This window comes from Anguilla anguilla, chromosome 6 (assembly GCF_013347855.1).
Source record: "Anguilla anguilla isolate fAngAng1 chromosome 6, fAngAng1.pri, whole genome shotgun sequence".
Classification (NCBI taxonomy): domain Eukaryota; kingdom Metazoa; phylum Chordata; class Actinopteri; order Anguilliformes; family Anguillidae; genus Anguilla; species Anguilla anguilla.
In genome coordinates, this window is record NC_049206.1 from 4,054,420 (window position 1) to 4,078,554 (window position 24,135).

At 48.9% G+C, this 24,135-nt stretch overlaps 1 protein-coding gene across 1 annotated transcript; it reads left to right on the forward strand.

Annotated features, from left to right (window-relative positions):
* Window positions 1-705: 705 nt before the first annotated feature.
* Window positions 706-23,928, forward strand: LOC118229002 (phosphatidylinositol 4-phosphate 5-kinase type-1 gamma-like). Its single transcript, XM_035420616.1, has 17 exons — window positions 706-1,237; window positions 9,161-9,192; window positions 9,816-9,908; window positions 11,187-11,317; window positions 12,042-12,159; window positions 14,621-14,773; window positions 15,373-15,672; window positions 16,304-16,509; window positions 17,843-17,926; window positions 18,076-18,124; window positions 18,345-18,429; window positions 18,598-18,759; window positions 19,555-19,696; window positions 19,929-19,961; window positions 20,109-20,265; window positions 22,399-22,479; window positions 22,933-23,928. Exons 1-17 carry the CDS (start codon window positions 1,102-1,104, stop codon window positions 22,933-22,935), a joined length of 1,965 nt encoding a protein of 654 aa, XP_035276507.1. The 5' UTR covers window positions 706-1,101; the 3' UTR covers window positions 22,936-23,928.
* The last annotated feature ends 207 nt before the right edge of the window (window positions 23,929-24,135 follow it).

Genomic DNA, 24,135 nt, shown 5'->3' on the forward strand with positions numbered 1-24,135 from the left:
GTAGGATAAACCACAAAATAACAAGTAACTTAATTAAACGCATAAATTAAATTAAAAAAAGATAAGCTGAATTTATAGGTAGGTTTAAATTTTTGAAATTTGTAAGACTCCACCCCAAGAAGTTTTAAGAAGAGTGGGGGTTAACGACGCGAATCCTGGAAAAAGATTTTTTTTTTTTTACAAATCGCGGGATCCAAAGGGTATGCTGCTTTTGCGTATCATTCATGTTGGTTTCCATGATCCCCTATATACTGTCTTCACCAAAAGGGATTTGCATAATTTGCGGTTGCGGTTAATCAGGTTAATCCTTGGATTAATTAGTCTCCATATTTGTCAAGGCAGAAGCAGGTTACACTGAAATCGTCTTTACACCGCCGTGTACTCACTGGGATTACCCAGAATACTTCAGGAAACGCTTACAGATTCGTGTGTCTGGCAAAAAAATAATTACAAACAATTACCTTCGTCCTGACGATTAGCATTGATACTAAATATAGAAGTCTGGAAATATGGTTAATCTGAACGCATCGTGTTGAGAACGGCAAGGCCTTCCTAAAACCAATCTCATTGCAGTAATGGAATGGTATGCCTGTTCTTTCTTCAAATTAAATTAATTTAAACATGAATTGATTCCAATGTCGCACAAGTGTGTGGGGTGAAGCATCTCGAACTGCTTTACCCTGAATGACCGCCGGGGGGAGTCTCGAGTCCGTGTTTTGCGAATTTGTCCTGGATTTAAGATCAGGTGGAACAGTTGCATCCGAGCAGCTGGCCCCTGTGTGCGGAATCTAATTTCCCTCGACGCAGTCTCAAAGCCTTGCCTTGCGGACATTTGGAATATCAACAGCCCCAGGAATGTGACGTGCGGCGCAACGGCGCCAGCGGCACTGGACAGCGGTGTCTGCGCGCGGATCAAATCGAAGGATGGACGGGGCAGATTTGCGATACACGTCCTTTAAAAAAAATGTGTAGCCTACATATCGCGCTATATGTGACCGAACTAACCCTTCCCGTGTAATTAGTAATAACAGAATCCAAAGACAGTGCAGACTGTGGTTGGACCGTTGTGGTCACACTTGTCTTTCGATTTCGCGAGTCTGAATGGAAGGTGCAGCCAACGGAGCTACGAGCCTGTCGGAGCAAGGAGAAGGTAGCCGCGCGGTATCTTGGTCAGTGGTGTCCGATGATTTGGAGACTGTCACCGGCGTCAGCTGCGGGATGGAGGCCGGGGATATTGGTTTGTATTTATTATATGTATTCTTTTTTTTCTCCATCGGTTACTTTTTGTTTCCATCGTGACGTAGGCTATTCCACACTGAAAATTACGTTATACCATACATAACATGCTCGTTTCATGATGCTGGAAATTTATATTTCAAGAGCGCGCGGACATGGACTAACAAGCGCTGTTTCGAATGAGCTCGAATTGGTAGATGTTCAGCACTGGTTACAGTTGCACTTACAACATTTAAAGGATTGTACAAAGCTAGCGATGACTACCCATAGCGCCACCTGACTGTCTACCAATAACAGTTTAAAGTGATGTTGATAGATAGTGGTGTGGCTATTTGCTAAAAACACATCTTTGGCAAATTTCCGCGCAGGGTGGGGAAAGCTATGTAGGCTAAGTAGTGCTCGATGTGTTTTGTTATTTCAAAGTATCACATAATCGATCACTTGAAAGTCGCTTGGCTAATGTGTCACTGGCCCTCAATAAGACCTTTAAGTAGTTTTGGCAAGAAATAATAATGTTTGTAGTTAGTGACGTAAGAGGCATCATAATTGGTTGTCGAATGTACAAGCGTTCCTTGTTCTGTCTGATAGGCTTTCCGAATGTTTCCATTCAAAGTAGCCTATTGGCAGGCAGCATAAAGCACGTAGCATTCCAACATAATAGAATTGGGAAAATAATGTGATACGGTAACTTCATTGACAGAAGGGTGCGTACGAACTTCGCACGACTTTTGAGTCATTGCGAGGTCCATTCCTTTGCCAAGGGCATTGCTCAGGTCAAAATGTTCATTTTAGGCTACGTATTGTAGAAATAGGTACAGTCGATTGAAATGGATAATTATATTTCGGTCGACTAAATAGTCAACTAAAGTGGCGGTTATATAGCGACAATAAGATTTAGCGGTTTTGATGAGAGTGGCCCTATTTCTGTAATCCATACAAGATAGCAGAGAACCGTTCTTGTGCACGAGGACCGACAGTGATTTTACGGGGAATGACTCACAGACCAGATTGTAACTGGCGCAGTTACTCACACGACGCAGTTCGTGCATTGTCAGTCGACATGGGTAAAAGCGTCTGCTATAAATGCCAGTAATATAATGTGAAGCGATTCATTATTTTCCCATAAGCAGTGACTGGCGGGGTGAATACTCGATCCTGCAGCACGTGCGCGACGTCACAAGCGCCCAGAAGAGCGGAAACCGTGCAGGTGAAGCGATCGATTGCGCTTCCTCGTGACCTAGCCGTGCGAGCCCCCACATCTCACGATGAGCCCTCTCGTGATGTGGGCGTAAAGGGTCGTGTGAACTCTCGGCTTTGCCGGAGCGAACAGTGGGCTGGCTACCCGCGTGTCCAATGCGTGAACCGTAGCCATCAAATCCACGAGAAGAGACACGCAGGTCCTCGCGTGCTACTGTGCTTCTGAGTAGTAGAGTTTAAATCCGTACACTTACAGATTGAGTGGCGTGGTTTTAATGGACATCGTGGACAATGTCGAAAAAAAAAGTAAATAATATTAAAATGTATACATAGCACATTTAAAGATAAGATATAAAATACAACACTATACATATGGCGCTGTAAATGTAGCATAAAACAATATAAATAGAAGAATACAGAATAAAATAATAAAACGGGGAAAATAATAGAAACAACGAGACTAACTATCAGCTAGATTAAAAAGCTATGTTTTCAATTGCCATTTAATTGTGTCCTCTGAGCCAGCCTCAATATGCACGATATGAATGCGTATTAACTCTAGTTTATCCTAATTTTACAGTATGAACTCGCCATTCTCTGGGAGCAACCCATCCTAATACAGGAACTCACCCTCGTATAGAGAGGGAGAATCCATCCTCCATCAGCTCGCCTAGTGTCAGTCGTGTATAATCACGTTGTGGAAGTTGTTAAGAGCAGAATTGGGGGCTGCCTGTCGGACAGTGAGAGGGGTGGGGGGGGGGTGTCCCAGTTCTGTCCCTGTGGCCGTGCTCTAAAGCCGCGTTTCCACCAAAATTACCCGGAACTTTCAGTCCCAGGAACTACTTTACCAGGAACTAAAAGGTTCCTTCAGCCAATGGTTGTCTGCGTTTCCACCGGGGTCTAAAGTACCGCGAATATTAGGCAAATTAGCCCACTGACGTATGAAAAAGCAACGTTGTCGTCGGTCCATCTGTCATATGATTTCTTTCGTAACCCCATACTACCACCGAAGTAGCCTACATTATTTTCTAATAACCGGGACAGCCCGGAGGGGTTTATTCCACTTATACAACGGGTTACCAACAATGACTATATGGTTACTTTTGTATTTATTGATTTTCATATATCCTCTCAAACACATTCATTATGTTTTTATGCGAACATTCGCTTTCATGTCTTGACATCCGAAGCGACAGAATGCATTCACATTTAACCGGCAACAACAGCAGAAAACATGCACACGTTGTAAACAATTTGCTGTTTGATTACTTCCTCGTCGTCAATTCCATATAGGCTAATGGCAAAATGACAAGAATAGAACGAAAACTCGGACTTGCGTGAAAATGTAAATTAGTAGTGGTACAGCCACCGTTTGCTTTCCTTCGAAGTTACTGCTAGCCGAGCAGCGAAGTGTGCCCTCCAGATGCGAAACATGCACCATAAATTAGTCCATAGTCTTCCTGGTCTTTTCGTAGAATTGAAAAATGGCAGTAAAATTGAGTAAAATTACGGCAGTCTGAAAAAGCTAAAGGGAAGATTACTAGAATGAACCTGTTATTTTACCCGGATAAAAAGTGCGGATGGTGATTTCCAGTTTGCTTGTACTGTATCACCAATGTTAATTATGCAGAACTACCGCATAAGACACATAACTGTATCAAACTTTTTGAGTCAATTACAACGGGCTAACAAAGAAAATCCGGAAGAAAATATTCAGCAACCGAATTAATCCGTTTGAATGTTTTGGTAGCCTACGTAATATGCTGTCCCAGCACGAATGCTTAGCATTTTATAAAACGAATACTAAAGCAAGAAAAGAACAGAAGAGCACACGTTATAATTCCAAGACGTTGGCAGGCTATAACCAAAACTAGGCTACTGCGCCGCATAACATACAAGTTTGATTTGAAGTTATTATGAAAATAAATTGTTGGTTTGCCGCTGCATATTTTCAAACATGGCGGGTAATGGCGGAAAATAAATACAACACAAAGGCTGCGAGTATTCGACCAATCAGAAATGTTCAGCGCTGCAAGCTCCACCCAAAAGGTTCCTGTACTTTCGGAAAGTACTACCCCCCAAGCAGGAACGTTTTGGGGGGTAAAACAAAGCCCCCAGAACTAAATTTAGACCCTAGTTCCTGCGGTGGAAACGCACTGAGTTCCTCAAAAGGTTCCTAGTTCCGGGGTATAGTTCCTGCGGTGGAAACGCGGCTTAAGGTACCATGTTCTCTAACTGGGGCGTATGTTTGAGGGTCCTGCCCCGAGTGACGAGCCATTGTACCCCTCTTAGGTGCCATTTTTGCACATTTTTCTTCCTGAAAGTTTGTATTGTTTGTCCACGGGTGTTCTTTTTCGGGTGTTGCTTGCACCATCTCCTCTCACCTCTGATTGGCTCCTCTCACCTGTGATTGGCTCATCTTGCTTCTGATTGGCTCCCCTCGCCTCTGATTGGCTCCTCTCGCCTCTGATTGGCTCATCTTGCCTCTGATTGGCTCCTCGCCTGATTGGCCTCTCTCGCCTCTGATTGGTTCATCTTGCTTCTGATTGGCTCCTCTCACCTGTGATTGGCTCCTCTCGCCTCTGATTGGCTCTTCTTCCGTGTCTTTATTCGCTGCCCTTGAAAGTTCCCTCCTGGATTGGTGCTGAAAGGTGACGTGTCCGTGCTGCTGAGTGAGGGTGCTTGCGGTCTGCCTGGTGTGTTCACAGGGGAAAAGAGGAATTTCCTCATCGCCATCAGTGTCCACTCCCCTTCCCGTCTCTGTGCTCTCACAGACTAAACATATTCCCCCAAAAAAGGGGGCCCCCGCCCTATCCCTAAAAAGCAAACATTGCTGGGCAGTTGTGTTCCCGAAAGACGGGACAGGTCCTTTTGCAAAGGGATTGGTTTCGGACAGCGTCTGTTCATTGTCTCGAGCTCAACACATCTGAAGTGTTTACGTTCTGCTCAAACATGCCCCTTTGGAGGGGGGGGGGGTAGTTCATTATGTAATTTCTTCCATTTTTTGTTGTCAGATTGAGGTCCCTCTGAAAGTGTGTGTGTGTGTACGCGTGTGTGTGTGTGTGTATGTGTGTGTGCCCATGCGTGTGGCCACAGATGAATATGAGTGTAATGTTCCACAGATGTTGCTGGATTTGAGAGATTAGGTAAGCAGGTTTTATTTCTGTTCTCTACAACTGTGAGATGAAAACATTGTTATGTAATATAATGTATTTACCCCCCCCCCCCACAGCGGAATAAGCCTGTTTGTAGAACCACCCCCCCCCCCCACGCACGCACACACGCATGCACGCACACTCACACAATCTACAATATTGCGGCAAAAAATTGGCAACAGCCTTAGCATCCTCTCGCTACATGAGAATCCGCTACGGCTGTGCCTCCTTAACTGTGGCAACAGCCTCAGCACCTTCACACATCCGCCCACATGGCTTCTGATTCAGCTGGACACCCCACCAACAAGCCCATTACTGTGCTTTGTGCTAACGCTGACAAATCTAATGTGTTTTACGTCTATGGTAGTCAGCCCTAGGCTGTGATATGCATTATGTCTGTGGGAGTAAATGGTAAATGGACTGCATTTGTATAGCGCTTTTATCCAAAGCGCTTTACAATTGATGCCTCTCATTCGCCAGAGCAGTTAGGGGTTAGGTGTCTTGCTCAAGGACACTTCGACACGCCCAGAGCGGGGTCTGATGGGAGTCAGCCCTAGACTGTACTGTACGGTATGTCTATGGTAGTCACCCCTAGACTGTATTGTGCGTTGTGTCTGTGGTAGTCAGCCCTAGATTGTGCTGTGTTATTTCTATGGTAGTCAGGCCTAGACTGAACTGTTCGTTATGTCTGTGGTAGTCAGCCCTAGTTTGTCCTGTGCGTTATGTCTGTGGTAGTCAGCCCTAGATTGTCATGTGCGTTATGTCTGTGGTAGTCAGCCCTAGATTGTCATGTGCGTTATGTCTGTGGTAGTCAGCCCTAGATTGTCATGGGCGTTATGTCTGTGGTAGCCCAATTCTCAGCCACCCCCTCCGTAAGGTCAGGGTTTTAGTCCGATGGGTTGTTGTCTTTCTGGCCCTCGATATGCACAGCCTGATTCGCAGCCTTGTCTCTCACCCAGTCTGGCTCAGTCAGGGGTGCTCCGTTGGCTGCCAGGTTAAGTGAAATCCCAGCCGTCTGATTGGCTGGTGCCCTGCTTCCCAGGTGTGATGTCATGGCAGTGGCCCCAGATTACAGCCTTGAGTCAAATCCGATTGAAGTTTGCACTTGATCTTTCTAGAAATAGTGGAGGACTACACCAACGGACGCAAGGGCAGGGCTCTATACATTTTAAAAAGGTATATAAGTTTTTATATCTACCCCCGGGGGGGGGGGTTTTCTAATTGGCTAACCCAACATATCATCATTTTATATATAATTATATATAATTATAATTGCAGAATTTCTCTGTTCGCACCCACATCCTTGGCTGTGAACGTCTGCCTGTTGGTGTTCCATTTTTAGAACTTGTTTGCGCCTGACTCAGACGGTGTTGAATTATACTCATGACTCATCTGCCCTCCAAGATGTTCCGTGATGGAGAAATGAAGGAAACGTCTTATTTAAATGTTTCTTTTTCTCATTTAAATCTGATAGATTGAAATGTGCGTTTAAAGGATCCTCAGGTTTTCCCGATCAGTTTCTGAGTCTCAACTGGTTTACGCTTACCTGCGGGATTATGATCTTGTTTATTGTTGATCAGGTATGATTCGTTTTTGGCAGGCAGGGTTTGAGTATCGAACTGAGTTTGTTGTTATTGGTGTTATTACGTTTTTCTAATATAAAATTTTTATCAGTTTTGTTTGCATGTTTCATGTTTGCAATAAATACTTTGTGCCCCTTATTTTATCATTTACATTCGTACAAAAAGTAACAATACATAAAGAAATATATTTATATTATTTATATAATATAATGTTATATATAAATATATATATTGAGTTTTAAGGAAAAAAGCTTGATGAAATGTGTGTGCGAAATATTTCTCTTCTGAAAAAGATTCCACTAGTTTAGTCGACAGCACCATCTTCCTGTGTTTGGTCACAGGACCGAGTTTGTCTCGTAGACCTGGGTGTATGTCGCAATAAGAAAAAGTAAAGTAATAGCCTAAGTCTGTTCGGGTGTTTTTAAACATTCATTTCAAATGGTTGGTAAAAAATATTCCAAAATATCAGACAGTCACCACATTATTTAATCCTTCATTGAGGCCTGGCGTAGACACGCCAGTTTCCTAGAAGAGAATGACTTTATTTTTCCTGGAGGAAAATTCAGGTGAAGCTGTTGGTTGTGAAACAGCTGTTATCCTGCGTAACTTACCTGGTTGTGGGTGTGAACCAAGAGCTGAAACTGAGAAACACTGACTGCGTTCTCACACTGAGAAGACAACGTGCGAACGTGTGAAAGTCCATTTTCAGACTGTGTGGTGTGAGCTGCTGGCATGCGGTGTGTGTGTGTGCGGGTGCACGTGTGCATGTGCGTCTGTGTGTCTGTGTGTGTGTGTGTCTGTGTGTGTCTGTGTGTGTCTGTGTGTGTGTGTGCCGGTGCACATGTGCGTATGCTTGTGTGAGTGTGTGCTTGTGTACGTCCGTGTGCACGTGTGCATGTGCGTCTGTGTGTGTGTGTGTGCCGGTGCACATTTGCGCATGCTTGTGTGTGTGTGTGTGTTTGTGTACATGCATGTGCGTCTGTATGCGTGTTTATGCCTGTAATGTCAGCAACTCCTTCTCCTGTTTGATCGTGGTGTTCGGTCTGGGGGGGGTGGAAGAGCTGACATCATTCTCCTGGGAGTGACTCACTTCCTTAGGAAAGGAGAGGGGAGTACTTCACACTAATGGAGGCCTATAGCTCTGCACTGGGATATTTACTGTCCTGCACCATAATAATAATAATAATAATAATAATAATATATTACTGTACAATATTATTATGTCTTTTTTTCTTGGATGGTGAGTGGAACATCTGAGCAGGGACATTTGATCAGGGTAGGTATAATAGGCAGTTGTGAATGATTGTTCATAATGTTCATTACACTTTGAAACAATTCTACAGTCTTCATAGCACCAATATTACTTGGTTATGAATACCAGCCGCATGCAGTGCGCTGTGAGGTTTGGGGGGGGGCACTGGCTGGGACACGCCCCTGAAGCTCTGGCCCGTTCCAGGTTTGGGGGGGGGGCACTGGGTGGGACACGCCCCTGAAGGCAGAGATGCTCTGTCCCGTTCCAGGTTTGGGGGGGGGGGCACTGGGTGGGACACGCCCCTGAAGCTCTGGCCCGTTCCATCATCACCCCGCTGTGGTTTCCTCTGTATCCATCGATGGTCCGTAACCGCCACCGAAATAGCTGAATTGTGTGGGATTCAGACCGGCTCCTTTGCGTTGTGCTCCACTCTGAGCCTGGTAACTGGGCTGTAACGCAGGACACAGTAAAGGCCCTGAGGCAGAATTTCACAACCATGAATATGGCAAGGGGCTTTATATGGGATTAGGCCTTGGAGGACAAATAAAAATCTTCCCATTAAAATGAATTTAGTAATCCCATGCGCAGAGACTGTAAAATCCACCCGGTCTTTTTCAATATATGGGATTATATATGATACTCTTCTCATGTTTTCATTCTCTCTCCCTCTCTCTCTCTCACTCTCTCTCTCTCCCTCCCCCCCCTCTCTCTCTCCTCTCTCTCTCTTTCTCTCTCAGAAACAGCATCTGGAAAGGCCTGCTCTCCAGAGGTGAGCACCGATCTCTCCAATGATGACCTCTGACCTTTCACCCTTAGCTCTGTCTCTCTGCCAATCACTGGCAATCACAGACATTTTGAACCAATTAAAGGGCTTTTCTAGTGTTTAAAATTGCTAGGTCAACATGGGTCAACACTAACCATTGGATAGTTCCTTGGTTTACAGTCCAGTTCCATTTTGGGACGTGTGAAGACCCCCATTCCACCAGTGTCACATGGCCCAGTTAAATGTGTATTTTCAGCCTTTGTTTTGTCTGTCGCTCTTATGATTATTGTTATTATTTTAATTTTTTTTCATCTTCGCTCTTTATTTTGTGTTTTCTTTTTTTAAATAACGGTTAAAGGTGTGGTTCTGTTTTACCACAGAATCTTTCTGAAACATGTCATTGTAATTCAGAGACTCTCTCTGTCGCTCTCTCTCTCTGTCTCTTTTGCTCCCTCTCTCCCTTCTCTCTCTGTCTCTCTCTCACTCGCTCTCTTTCTTTTTCTTTCTCCCTCTCTCTGTGTCTCTCTCTTGCTCTTTCTCTCTCATTCCCTCTCTCTCTCACTCTTTTTTTTCACGCTCCCTTCCTCTCTCTCTCTCTCTCTCTCTCTCTCTCTCTCTCTCTGCCCTAGATGCCCTCCTCCTCGGGGCACTTGGGCCCTGCCCAGGGGAAGAAGATTGGACACAGAAGAGTCGATGCTTCAGGGGAGACCACCTACAAGAAGGTGCCTTCCCCAGTCCGATGGAACTAACACTGAACCCCCTCCCTTCCCCAGTCCGATGGAACTAACACTGACCCCCCTCCCTTCCCCAGTCCGATGGAACTAACACTGACCCCCCTCCCTTCCCCAGTCCGATGGAACTAACACTGACCCCCCCTCCCTTCCCCAGTCCGATGGAACTAACACTGACCCCCCCTCCCTTCCCCAGTCCGATGGAACTAACACTGACCCCCCCTCCCTTCCCCAGTCCGATGGAACTAACACTGACCCCCCCTCCCTTCTCCAGTCCGATGGAACTCACACTGAACCCCCTCCCTTCCCCAGTCCGATGGAACTAACACTGAACCCCCCTCCCTTCCCCAGTCCGATGGAACTAACACTGAGCCCCCCTCCCTTCCCCAGTCCGATGGAACTAACACTGAACCCCCCTCCCTTCCCCAGTCCGATGGAACTAACACTGAGCCCCCCTCCCTTCCCCAGTCCGATGGAACTAACACTGACCCCCCCCTCCCTTCCCCAGTCCGATGGAACTAACACTGACCCCCCCTCCCTTCCCCAGTCCGATGGAACTAACACTGACCCCCCCTCCCTTCCCCAGTCCGATGGAACTAACACTGAACTCCCCTCCCTTCCCCAGTCCGATGGAACTAACACTGAACCCCCCTCCCTTCTCCCTCCCTCCTGCTAAATTTTAAAATGTGAAAAATACATTATACATTATATATTAACATTATATACATTTATGGAAGTTAGTTCCGGTCGAGTAATGTGATTGGACGAGAGGTATTCTCTGACTGCTGATATACAGTATGACGCTGCAACTTTTCACTGTACCGTATCACTCCGCTTTGTTTTTCGTTGATTTTTAATGCATGGAATCCTGAAGGAACTACTTTTTGTTAATGAACAAAATCATAAGCTGTTGTCTCAAACAGTGCTTGATGGATCGTTTATAGGCTAGTAGAACTGTCGTTTAAAATCAATATCGCACTCAGTGTTGTGCTGTCATGCTGTATATCAGCATGTCTGTGATTATCTACAACCGAATCACAGCTTTGCTGATATACAGCATCGCAGCACGGCCTTGAGTGTGATATTGCTTAATTATAATTTCCCCATACTTGTTTATCTTAACACGCTGGGATAGGCTCCAGCACCCCCCACGACCCTGCCCAGGATTAGCAGGCATAGATAATGGATGGATGGATGGATGTTTATCTTAAGTAAGAGGTTACGGGTCTTTGTTTTTATGGTTGTGAATGATAAGCGTCTCTCTCGCAGACCACGTCCTCGGCCCTGAAAGGTGCCATCCAGCTGGGCATCGGGTACACGGTGGGCAACCTGAGCTCCAAGCCCGAGAGGGACGTGCTGCTGCAGGACTTCTACGTGGTGGAGAGCATCTTCTTCCCCAGGTAAACTGCGTGTGTGTGTGTGTGTGTGTGTGAGTGCGTGCGCATTTGTGTGCATCCATGCATGTGTGTGTGTGTGTGTGTGTGCATGTGTGTGTGCATGTGTGTGTGTGTGCGTGTGTGTGTGTGTGTGTGTGTGTGTGTGCGTGTGTGTGCGCACACACGGCATGGATATGGGTGTGTGTGTATGTGAGCATGTCAGAACCCTCGTTAACTCCACCAATTAAGTGTCTCAATGTGCAGAATTAGATAATACTGTACGTTGACTATATCTCTCTCCCTCTCCCTCCCTCCCTCCCTGCTCTCTCTCTCTCTCTCTCCCTCCCTCCCTCCCTGCTCTCTCTCTCTCTCTCTCTCTCTCCCTCCCTCCCTGCTCTCTCTCTCTCTCCCTCCCTCTCTCCCTCCCTCCCTGCTCTCCCTCCCTGCTCTCTCTCTCTCTCCCTCCCTCCCTGCTCTCTCTCTCTCTCTCTCTCCCTCCCTCCCTCCCTGCTCTCTCTCTCTCTCTCTCTCTCTCCCTCCCTCCCTGCTCTCTCTCTCTCTCTCTCTCTCTCCCTCCTGCTCTCTCTCTCTCTCCCTCTCTCTCTCCCTCCCTCCCTGCTCTCTCTCTCTCTCTCTCTCTCTCCCTCCCTCCCTGCTCTCTCTCTCTCTCTCTCTCTCTCTCTCTCCCCCCTCCCTCCCTTCTCTCTCTCTCTCTCTCTCTCTCTCTCTCTCTCTCTCTCTGTCTCAGCGAGGGCAGTAATCTCACCCCGGCGCATCACTACCCAGACTTCCGCTTCAAGACGTACGCGCCGGTCGCCTTCCGGTACTTCCGCGAGCTGTTCGGCATCCGGCCCGACGACTACCTGGTAAGAGACGCCGCGCCCGGCCCGCACTGGGTCCGCTCACCTGGGTCCGCTCACCTGGATCCGCTCACCCGGGTCTGCTCACCCGGGTCTGCTCACCCGGATCCGCTCACCTGGACCCGCTCACCTGGACCCGCTCACACGGGTCTGCTCACCCGGGTCTGCTCACCTGGGTCTGCTCACCCGGATCCGCTCACCCGGGTCTGCTCACCCGGATCCGCTCACCCGGGTCCGCTCACCCGGGTCCGCTCACCTGGATCCGCTCACCTGGATCCGCTCACCCGGGTCCGCTCACCTGGATCCACTCACCCGGGTCTGCTCGGGTGCTTCGGTCAGAGCAGGGCTGGGAAACTCCATTCCAGCACACGGGCCGGTCCGTTTCCACATATTACACCTGACCAGTTCACCTATTACACCTGACCAGATCACACCACCTATTACACCTGACTGGTTCACCTATTACACCTGACCAGCTCACACTACTTATTACACCTGGCTAGCTCACATTACATATTATACCTGATTGGTTCACACCACATATTATACCTGACCAGTCCACACTACCTATTACACCTGGCTAGCTCACATTACATATTATACCTGACTGGTTCACCTATTACACCTGACCAGCTCACACCACCTATTACACCTGGCTAGCTCACATTACATATTATACCTGATTGGTTCACACCACATATTATACCTCACCAGTCCACACTACCTATTACACCTGACCGATTCATATGGAGACTAGACCACGGTAAAATGTCATTCCAGGGCACCAAGACTGGCTCCAGCTGTGATTCATGAGCTTATGAATAGATTTAGCTAAAATTGCACATCTCATGCATAATTGATTGGTGTGAAATCCAGAAACGGAGGTGGCTCTCCTTACCCTCCTGTGAATTAGAGGAGCCTGGAGGTATTGGCTATAGCCTGGCATAGACAGTGTGAGGGTTTTCATACATTTTTTTTTACTTAAAATCTTATTTTCCCAATATCAACGTGGGACTGAACCTGTGCGGTCAGCTCTGTTCAGGCATGGCCCCTCCCCCTACCCCTCTGCCATATCCTAGCCATGGCTCCTCCCCCTAATGTTAAACTCTCCCTTGACCCCGCCTCCCTCTCGCCACCGAGCTCTTTCCTCTGTGTTCCATTGTGGCTCCTCCCCCACTGAAGCACCTGGTGCGCATGGAGATTACCAGGATAATGCTCTCACAGCTTAGCCACAAGCTGAAAACAGCCGTGCGTGCGTTTAAATCATCTGTGTGTGTGTGTCTGTGTGTGTGTGTGAGTGTGTGTCTGTGCGTGTGTGTATGTGTGTGTGTGTATCTGTCTGTTTGTGTTTGTGTGTCGTAGTGTGTGCAGACAAGAACTACCAGTATACAACATGTACATTTGTAGAGGGCATTAATTTTGTGCGTCAGAACATAGCATGAGTGTGCTATTTATTATTACCATTGGTTGTTATGATTGCTAGCTGCTAGCACTCTGGACTTTGCCATGCTTGGATTGTGTTTCATAATGTCTGTACACGATATCCTGTCTGTCCTCTGCGGTACTCTGTGTCTGTGTCAGTTAGCTTGTGCCTGGGAAAGCAGAAAAAAAAGCATTGTGACATCAGACTGGAGCTCCACCAATCGTGAGCTACATTGGTAACAGAAAATAGAATACCAATGCACTTCATAGTGCCCTGTTTAGGAGATCGGCCATTTTGTAGGGTGTCCGAATTTGCAGTGTCAAATGATGATTCGTGGATATTTTCTGGCTGTGCTTGCTCATCCTCTGTGTGTATTAGCAGGCAGTAGTGAACACCAATGTCCATTCACCTGGTTCTATTGGTTGTTACCAATGTACTCTGTGATTGGTTCAGCTTCTCTCTGTGTTCAACATGTCAGGAGATGCCAGGACTGACTTATCCCTGTTTTATCAACCCGGGCATTTGCAGTACTGCCTCTGTCTGTCTCTGCAGTAATCTGTCTGTCTCTCTGTCTGTCTGTCTGCCTCTGCAGTAATCTCTGTCTGTCTGTCTGTCTGTCTGTCTGCCTGACTGCCTTTCTGTCTGTCTGTCTGTCTGTCTGTCTCTGCAGTAATCTCTGTCTGTCTGTCTGCCTGCCTGACTGCCTTTCTGTCTGTCTGTCTGTCTGTCTGTCTCTGCAGTAATATCTGTCTGTTTGTCTCTGCAGTAATCTGTCTGTCTGTCTGTGCAGTAATCTGTCTGTCTCTCTGTCTGTCTGTGCAGTAATCTGTCTCTCTGTCTGTCTGTGCAGTAATCTGTCTGTCTGTCTGTGCAGTAATCTGTCTGTCTCTCTGTCTGTCTGTGCAGTAATCTGTCTCTCTGTCTGTCTGTGCAGTAATCTCTGTCTGTCTCTCTGTCTGTCTGTCTGTGCAGTAATCTGTCTGTCTCTCTGTCTGTCTGTTGCTGCAGTAATCTGTCTGTCTCTCTGTCTGTCTGTCTCTACAGTACTCTCTCTGTAACGAGCCCCTGATAGAACTCTCTAACCCGGGAGCCAGTGGCTCCATCTTCTACGTCACTAAAGACGACGAGTTCATCATCAAGACGGTGATGCACAAGGAGGCGGAGTTCCTGCAGAAACTACTGCCTGGGTACTACATGGTGAGAGCCTCCTCCACTCCCCCTCTCTCTCTCCCTCACTCTCTCCTTCCTCAGCTCGCTCTCTCTCGCTCTCTCTGCCTCCCGCTCTCCTTCCTCCACTTCCTCTCTCTCTCCCTCCCTCCTCTAATCCCTCTCTTTCACTCTCTCTGTCTCTGCATAAAGAGAAAAGATAAACGATTTATGTTGCAACTGGAGCTTTGGGTCCCTCTCCTGGGGTTGTTATTAATCCTTTTTTTGAGAAGATAAAATCTTATAATTGGAGATAATTTGTTAAAATATTATTTCTTTTCCTATTCTCTGTCTTGTGCTTTCTTTATAAAATAACTGTCATGGTTTCATGATTTCTTTCTCCCCCCCTCCCTCCCTCCCTCCCTCCCTCCCTCCCTGCCTCCCTCTCTCTTTCTCCTCTCTCTCCCTCCCCTCCCTCCCTCTCTCCCTCTTGTCCTCTCTCTCCCCTTCCTCCCTCTCCCTCCCTCTCTCTCTCTCTCTCGCCCCCTCTCCCCCACGCGTGCCGGTTCCGCTTCCCCCCTCCCCCCTCCCCCCGTCCTCCGTCCCCCCCTCCATCCCTCCCCCCCTCCGTCCCCCTCCCCCCTCTCCAGAACCTGAACCAGAACCCGCGCACGCTGCTGCCCAAGTTCTTCGGGCTGTACTGCGTGCAGTCGGGCGGGAAGAACATCCGCATGGTGGTGATGAACAACGTGCTGCCGCGCGCGGTGCGCATGCACCTGAAGTACGACCTGAAGGGCTCCACCTGCAAGCGCCGCGCCTCCCGCAAGGAGCGCGAGAAGGCCCGGCCCACCTTCAAGGACCTGGACTTCATGCAGGACCTGCCCGACGGCCTCCTGCTGGACACCGACATGTACTGCGCCCTGGTCAAGACGCTGCAGAGGGACTGCCTGGTGAGCGCCGCGCCAGGATGCTAAACGCAGCCGTAGCCGCAGCGCTAATGTAGCATTTAGCCATACTGAATATGTGAACATAGCCATAGCCGCTGTGCTAATGTAGCATTTAGCCATACTGAATATGTAAACATAGCCATAGCCGCTGTGCTAATGTAGCATTTAGCCGTACTGAGGATGTGAACACAGCCATAGCCGCAGTGCTAATGTAGCATTAGCCATACTGAATATGTAAACATAGCCATAGCCGCTGTGCTAATGTAGAATTTAGCCATTCTGAGGATGCAAACACAGCTGTAGCCACAGTGCTAATGTAGCATTTAGCCATACTGAGGATGTGAACATAGCCATAGCCGCAGTGCAAAGACACGGCCAATCATAAGCCGGCACCTGGGTGACTCAGCCAATCAGAAGCCGGCACTGAAACAGGAAAATGTCTCTCAGGTACCGGCTTCTGATTGACTGTGTCTCCCAGGTGCCGGCTCCTGATTGGCCATGTCTCCCAGGTGCCAGCTTCTGATTGGTTGTGTCTCCCAGATGCCGGCTTCTGATTGTCTGTGCCTCCCAAGTGCCGGCTTCTGATTGGCTGTGCCTCCCAGATGCCGGCTTCTGATTGGGCTGTGTCTCCCAGGTGCTGGAGAGCTTTAAGATCATGGACTACAGCCTGCTGCTGGGGGTGCACAACCTGGACCAGGCCGAGCGGGAGCAGCAGGGGGAGGGGCCTCGGGGCCCCGGCGGGGAGCGGAGGGGCGTGGCTCAGCGGGCGCTGTACTCCACCGCCATGGAGTCCATACAGGGCGGGGCCACCTGCGGGGACTCCGTCGACATGGACGACACGTCAGTCCCGCACACGCGCACGCACCGCACACACGCGTGTGCGCGCAGATACACACGCGCACGCGCCGCACACACGCGTGTGCGTGCAGATACACACACGCACGCACCGCACACACGCGTGTGCGCGCAGATACACAAGCGTGCACAGATGCATTAAACACACGCATGTATAACAAACGGATATGGTAAATGGTAAATGGACTGCATTTATATAGCGCTTTTATCCAAAGCGCTTTACAATTGATGCCTCTCATTCGCCAGAGCAGTTAGCGGTTAGGTGTCTTGCTCAAGGACACTTCGACACGCCCAGGGCGGGGTTTGAACCGGCAACCCTCCGACTGCCAGACAATCGGTCTTACCTCCTGAGCTACGTCGCCCCATATAGGATATACATATACGCACATGCAGAGGTGTACACATGCACGCATGGATAAAAACACACACCCAGATAGATAAATGTGTATAATATGTATTGTTTGTGTGTATGTGTGTGTATATGCGTACATATACATAGTCTATATAAAATGCGCACACAAACAGAGTCTTAGTTGCCCGTGGGTATGTGTGTTTGAGTGTGTGAGTGAAAGTTGTGTGTGGACTGCGATGGATTGGCAACCTGTCCAGAGTCTATTCCTGCCTCTAGCCCGATGCATGCTGGGATAGGCTCCAGCTTCCTAATGACCCTGACCATGAATAAGTGGGTGAGATAATGGATGGATGCATGGATGGACACACAGAGACTAGCATGTGCAGGTTTAGTTTTACAGGCCGTATGGTTTCATGTGTGTGCATGTGTGTGTGTATGTGTGTGTGTGTGTGTGTGTGTGTGCGTGTGTGTGTGTATGTGTGTGTGTGTGTGTGTGTGTGTGTGTGTGTGTGTATGTGTGTGTGTGTGTGTGTGTACATGCGCGTGTGTGTGTGTGTGTGTGTGTGTATGTGTGTGTATGTGTGTGTGTGTGTGTATGTGTGTGTGTGTGTGTGTATGCGTGTGTGTGTGTATGCGCGTGTGTGTGTGTGTGTATGCGCGTGTGTGTGTGTGTGTGTGTGTGTATGCGTGTGTGTGTGCGCGTGTGTGTGTGTGTGTGTATGCGTGTGTGTGTGTGTGTGTATGCGTGTGTGTGTGTGTGTGTATGCGTGTGTGTGTGTATGCGTCTGTGTGTGTGTGTGTGTGTGTGTGTGCGTGTGTGTGTATGCGTGTGTGTGTGCGTGTGTGTGTATGCGTGTGTGTGTGTGTGTGTGCGTGTGTGTGTATGCGTGTGTGTGTGTGTGTGTGTGTTTGTGCGTGCGTGCGTGCGTGCGTGTGTGTGCGCGTCTGGTGCTCCTCTCTTCGCAGGGTTGGCGGAATCCCAGCTGCAAACGGGAAAGGGGAACGAGTCCTGCTGTACGTTGGGATCATCGACATCCTGCAGTCCTACAGGTGTGTGTGTGTGTGTGTGTGAGTGCGTGTGTGTGTGTGAATATCTGTTAGAGGTCTGTGCAGGTGCCTCATAAATATACTAATGCAGTGTGTCGCACATAATTTCTTGAATGCGTCTGTATCTTTAAAGTTTATTTCTTCCTTTGCAGACTGATCAAGAAGTTGGAACATACATGGAAGGCTCTTGTCCATGATGGAGTGAGTGAAATCCTGTATACCTCTTTTACAACGTTAGAGGCAGGCTAATACTCAGGAACTGTAACTACACACTGTACATTACAGGTGCACTGACATTCTTGAGGCTGAATAATAATCATAATAATAATAATAATAATAATAATAACAATAATTATTAATAATAATAATAATAATAATAATAATGATAATAATAATAATACTTGTGTGTGTGTTTCTGCAGGACACAGTCTCTGTGCACAGGCCCAGTTTCTATGCAGAGCGCTTTATGAAGTTCATGAGCACCACGGTCTTCAGGAAGAGCACGTGTGAGTATTCCCCTCCCCCCCACCCCAATGATGCCACGGTGATGATAGTTGCCTTGTTGGCGGGTTCGGGGGGGGAGGAGCTGAGTGCAGCCATGGGCTGAAGGAACCTGTTCCCTCTTCCCTTCCCTCCCTCTCTCCCTCTCTCCTTCCCTGCTTCCCTCCCTCCAGCCTTGAGAACCTCTCCCTCCAAGAGGGGTCGAGGGCTGGGGGCCCTGCCCAAAACCGCTGGTCCCGGGGAGGCCTATGAGCCGGGCCAGACCCCCTCGGAGGACGAGGAGGACCCCTTCGACCCGCGCGGGGCCCGCGGCTTCCCCCTGCTGGAGGACGAGGGTACTCCCGTCATAACCACGCCCCTTTCACAGCATAACCACACCCCTTTCACAGCATAACCACGCCCCTTTCACATCATAACCACACCCCTTTCACAGCATAGCCACACCCCTTTAACATAATAACCACGCCCCTTTCACAGCATAACCATGCCCCTTTCACATAATAACCACACCCCTTTCACAGCATAACCACGCCCCTTTCGCATCATAACCACACCCCTTTCACAGCATAACCACACCCCTTTCACAGCATAACCACGCCCCTTTCACATCATAACCACACCCCTTTCACAGCATAGCCACACCCCTTTAACATAATAACCACGCCCCTTTCACAGCATAACCACGCCCCTTTCACATAATAACCACACCCCTTTCACAGCATAACCACGCCCCTTTCGCATCATAACCACACCCCTTTCACAGCATAACCACACCCCTTTCACATCATAACCACACCCTTTTCACATCATAACCACACCCCTTTCACAGCATAACCACAACTCCTTCACAGCATAACCACACCCCTTTCACTGCATAACCACACCCCTTTCACTGCATAACCACACCCCTTTCACAGCATAACCACACCCCTTTCACATAGTAACCACACTCTCAGATACTCTCACATATGAGGATTTCCCAGGTACCCAGAAATGCCAGGGATAGAATGCACAGCTACGGATGCAAACTCTGTGTTCTCTCTCTCTCTCTCTCTCCCCCCATCTCTTTCTCTTCTTCTCTCTCTCTCTCCCTCTCTCCTTCTCTCCCTCTCCCTTTCTTTCTCTCTCAGGTCGGCCAGACCTCCTCCCCTGCACGCCTCCTTCCTTTGAGGAGGCCACCACAGCCTCCATCACCACCACGCTCTCCTCCACCACCTCCCTCTCCATCGCAGAGCGCTCGCCCTCAGATACACCTGAGTACCCCCGCTACAGGTACACACACCTTTACACACCTGTACACACCTATATACACACACACCCACGCACACACACATGCACAGCGCACACACACACACACACACACACACACACACACGCACACGCACATGCACAGCGCACACACACACACACACACACACACACATGCACACACACACACGCACACACACACACGCACACACCCTGAGAGTTTGAGTGCTGAGCAGTGTCTCTGTTCTCCCTGTAGGAGGCACACCCAGCCCTCAGGCCAGGAGAGAAGGTAAGGTCCTGTGGAGCAGAGCTGTCCGTCAGCTTGAGTGACAGTAACCATGACGACAATGACTCGGCTCAATGACTCCGGTGCCTTACTGTGAGACATCAGTGAGAAAAGAAACGACCTCTGCCTGCCCCACCTTTGTGTCTACAGCCGCACCCCCGAAGCCGCCACCCCCTCCGGCTCCTCGGCCCCGCCCCAGCCACGCCCCACGGCGAGGGCGGAGCCTGATGCAGTCAGCCAGCGGTCAGAGTGCACCAGCCACGGTTCCCTGGAGGAAGAGGACGTGCCAATCACAGACATCTACTTTGTAAGCCCCGCCCCTTTTTGTTCCCCCCTGTGTGAATGCAGGAAGGACGTAACTCGTAAGGACGAGGACAGGCCATTCCAGCCCAACTAGGCTGGTTATTTACCTGCAAACAGGGTACATTACCCTGAAGTGCACTGCAGAGGGCGACAGAGGTTTGAAACGTCTGTACTCCACCGTCCTCTGTGCTCTTTATTATCAAATTTATATTGGGGTGGGTCCCTGGGGTGGTACTCTGGGGTGGTACTCTGGGGTGGGGCCCTGGGGTGGTACTCTGGGGTGGGGCTCTCAGGTGGGGCCCTGGGGTGGGTCCCTGGGGTGGGGCTCTGGGGTGGGGCTCTGAGGAGGGCCCTGGGGTGGGGCTCTGAGGTGGGTCCCTGGGGTGGGACTCTGGGGTGGGGCTCTGAGGTGGGGCTCTGAGGTGGGGCTCTGAGGTGGGGCCCTAGGGTGGGGCCCTGGGATGGTACTCTGGGGTGGGGTTCTGGGGGCGCGGGTGAGAGGTGTCGCCCCTGTCCCATCTCTTCACTCATCCCCCTGCTTGTGTGTACTTTCCATTTTCAGTTCCACCCTTGGGTGTTTTTTCTCTTCCTCCCTCAGTTTTAATGTATATTTTTTTACCATTTTTTTTGTTTGTTTCCATCTTCTCATTCATTTTTCTAATCATCAATTATGCTTGCTGTCTCATTTCATCTCTCTTTCCATACATCCCTCCCTCTCACTCTCCGTCTCCTCTCTTCCTCTCTCCCCCTCTCAATCGCCATCCCTGACAACCTCCCACTTGTTCTCCCCCTCTCGCTCTGTCACTCCCTTCCTTTCTTTCTCTCTCACTCCCTCTTGCTTTCCATCCCCCCATTTCTTTCTCTCTTCTTCTCTCTCTCTCACTCTCTCTCCCTCCCGTGCTCTCTCTCGGTCCCTGTCTCTCTCTCCCTCCCTCTCTCTGGGTGTGGTACTAGTTTGCGGAGGGGAGATACTGGGTTTACTCTCCGGTTCTGCAGCGCCGCAAGCTGAACTCCAGCTCCAGCAGCATCGTAAGTGCAGCACACAGACTGTGACTGACCGACTGTGACTGACCGACTATGACTGACCGACTATGACTGACCGACTGTGACTGACCGACTGTGACTGACCGACTGTGACTGACCGACTGTGACTGACTGACTGTGACTGACCGACTGTGACTGACCAACTATGGCTGACTGACTGTGACTGACCGACTATGGCTGACTGACCGACTGTGACTGAATGACTATGACTGACTGACTGTGACTGACTGACTGACTATGACTGACCAACTGTGACTGACTGACTGTGACTGACCGACTGTGACTGACCGACTGTGACTGACTGACTGTGACTGACCGATCCTGACCAACTGATTCTGACTGACTGACTCTGAGTGGCCAAATCCAATTGAAACTGACTGACCGACACTAACCAACTGTCTGACAGACCAACGCTGACCCACTCTCTCTGACTAACTGACTCATTTTCTCTGAGTGGTCAACTCTGACTGAGACTGACTGCTTGACTGAGAGACTCATTTTGACTGACACACACTGACTGAGCTTCTCTGCGGCTGGCTGGGACTGAGGGGCTTTGACTGTCTGTGGCTGAATGACAGTGACTCAGCGCTGTTGTGCGGTAGAAGTTTGTCATTAGCTCTTCGGTCATCCCTCCCTCCCTCCCTCCCTCTCTCTCTCGCTCTCTCACTCTCTGCTCCTGTGTTAACCTTCCCTTCCATTTGCTGCCTTTGTGTCTTACTGGGGGTCACAGTTACCCCCCCCCCCCAGATTAGATATCCAACACACCCCCAAAACCCTCCTGTCTTCCAGAAGTCCTCATCTCATAGCACAGGGAAAGAGTGTAATTAAATCTGTACTGTCTTTAGAATTTAAAAAAATGGTATTAGAGGTTTTTTTGTATGTCTTTGATTGGATACAGGATATAATTTTCCATCCTTACATCTCTCTTGCCTCCCCCCCCTCTCTCTCTCTCTCTCTTTCTCTCTGTTTTTCTGTCTCTCCCTCCTTCTCTTCTTCTGACCTGCCCTTGCCTCTCCCTGTGCCCGGCCCTCTGCTCTTGCGCTGTCTCCTTTTCCTCTCTTTGGCGCCCTCTGGTGGACTGGCTGCACCACAGCATCCTCCAGAGGACAGAAGCTGGGTGTACTCTCCCCTGCACTATGGCTCAGAGTCTGTGTGGGACGCTGAAAGCGAGACTGTAAGTGTCAACAACCCGCCCACAAAAGCCTCCGAATATGTGGAGTATGCCCCCAAACAAACTCTCCAGGACACTTCAACCCTGACCCCTGACCCCTGACCCCAATTCAAATGGATCTCTCTCTCCCCCTCTTCAGCTATTGCTGTGCTGTGTTCCTCTTGCTTTTTTCTTTTAAACATAACTGCTAAAAATGGTGTTCAGGTATTTTATTTTTCTCTCAAATTTTAGCTTGGTGAAACCTAGCTGTGTGTGTGTGTGTGTGTGTGTGTGTGTGTGTGTGTGAGACAGAGAGAGAGAGAGAGGGTCACTCTCAGTCATAGAATTTGTAATGATGCAGTTAGACCAGAATGTTAATGCAACTATCTTTCTGTTTCTCTTGTTCCCTCTATCAAACGCTATTCCTCCCTTCTTTCCCTTCCATCTCTCTCTCTCTCTCTCTCTCTGTCTCGGCAGTGAGTCCATGGCAGCGGTGGTGAAGCGAGTGAATGGCAGTTCCCATGGTGCTTTGGGGCAGTGGAGTTTGTGCAGACAGGGCCAGCATTCTGTGCTGTGAAGGGATCCACACCCAGGCCTGTGGGAGGGGGAGGGGGAATGGGAGGGGTGGGGAGAAAGGGAACAGAAAAGGAAGAAAAAGACTGAAATAACCTGGGTGTGAAACCCAGAGTCTAAATGTCACATTCCCACTGTAGAGTATTATTAGCATCCACCGGAGTCTATCAGGGAGCTGTATATCTGACTCCTCCCCCTCCATGATTAACCCCTCCCCCTCCACAACTGACTCCTCCCCATGCTCCTCCCCTTTGAGGGGACTGGGCAGGTACTCCCATAATGCACCTCTCCCTTACTCCATTCCAGTTCAGTCCTGAGAACCACTTTGTGGAATCAGTATCACATCAATGCATACCTATTTGTTACTTCTTTTTTCTTTTTTAATCCTTGTGCACTTTTGTGATCCAGATGTAATTCTTTGGGTTTTTTTTTGTATTCATCATCTCAAAATATAAAAAGGCATGACAGGGTTTTTTTTTTTCTTTTGTTTTCTGTTTAAAGTTCTGTGATTTTTTTCTAGGGTAGTGCGTCTGCATGGTCCTGATCTCCTCTTGCCGTTCTCAGGGCTGTCTTCCTCATATCCAAACATCAAACACGCGTGATGAACGATGAGAGAGGGAGAAAGAGAGCAAGGAAGAGAGAGAATACAAAGAAAGATGGATAAGGTTGAGGAAGGCATATCCTTGCCCAAATTGTTTTTTTAATCTGCATTGTGCTAAATATCTCAGATACCCACAGGCTACTTGTTATCTCTTCCAATCATCACTAGCTCCTTCCTGTAGTACTGTGTGGCCTGTAGAGTGTAAAATAGTCCCTGGCTCTCCTGTAGTACAGTGTGTGCCATGTTGGGTGTAAAATAGTCACTGGCTCTCCTGAAGTACTGTGTGTGTGCCATGTAGAGTGTAAAATAGTCACTGGCTCTCCTGTAGTACTGTGTGGTCTGTAGGGTGTAAAATAGTCACTGGCTTCCCTGTAGTACAGTGTGTGCCATGTAGGGTGTAAAATAGGCACTGGCTCTCCTGTAGTACAGTGTGTGACCTGTAGGGTGTGCAATAGTCACTGGCTCCCCTGTAGTACAGTGTGGCCTGTAGGGTGTAAAATAGTCAC

Excerpts from the sequence above, each read along its gene's own strand:
- LOC118229002 (XM_035420616.1), top strand. The coding sequence starts at position 1,102 with ATGGAAGGTGCAGCCAACGGAGCTACGAGCCTGTCGGAGCAAGGAGAA. Across the intron at positions 12,160-14,620 it reads TCCGGCCCGACGACTACCTG|TACTCTCTCTGTAACGAGCC; the intron begins GTAAGAGACGCC and ends CTGTCTCTACAG. Across the intron at positions 18,125-18,344 it reads AGGCTCTTGTCCATGATGGA|GACACAGTCTCTGTGCACAG; the intron begins GTGAGTGAAATC and ends GTGTTTCTGCAG.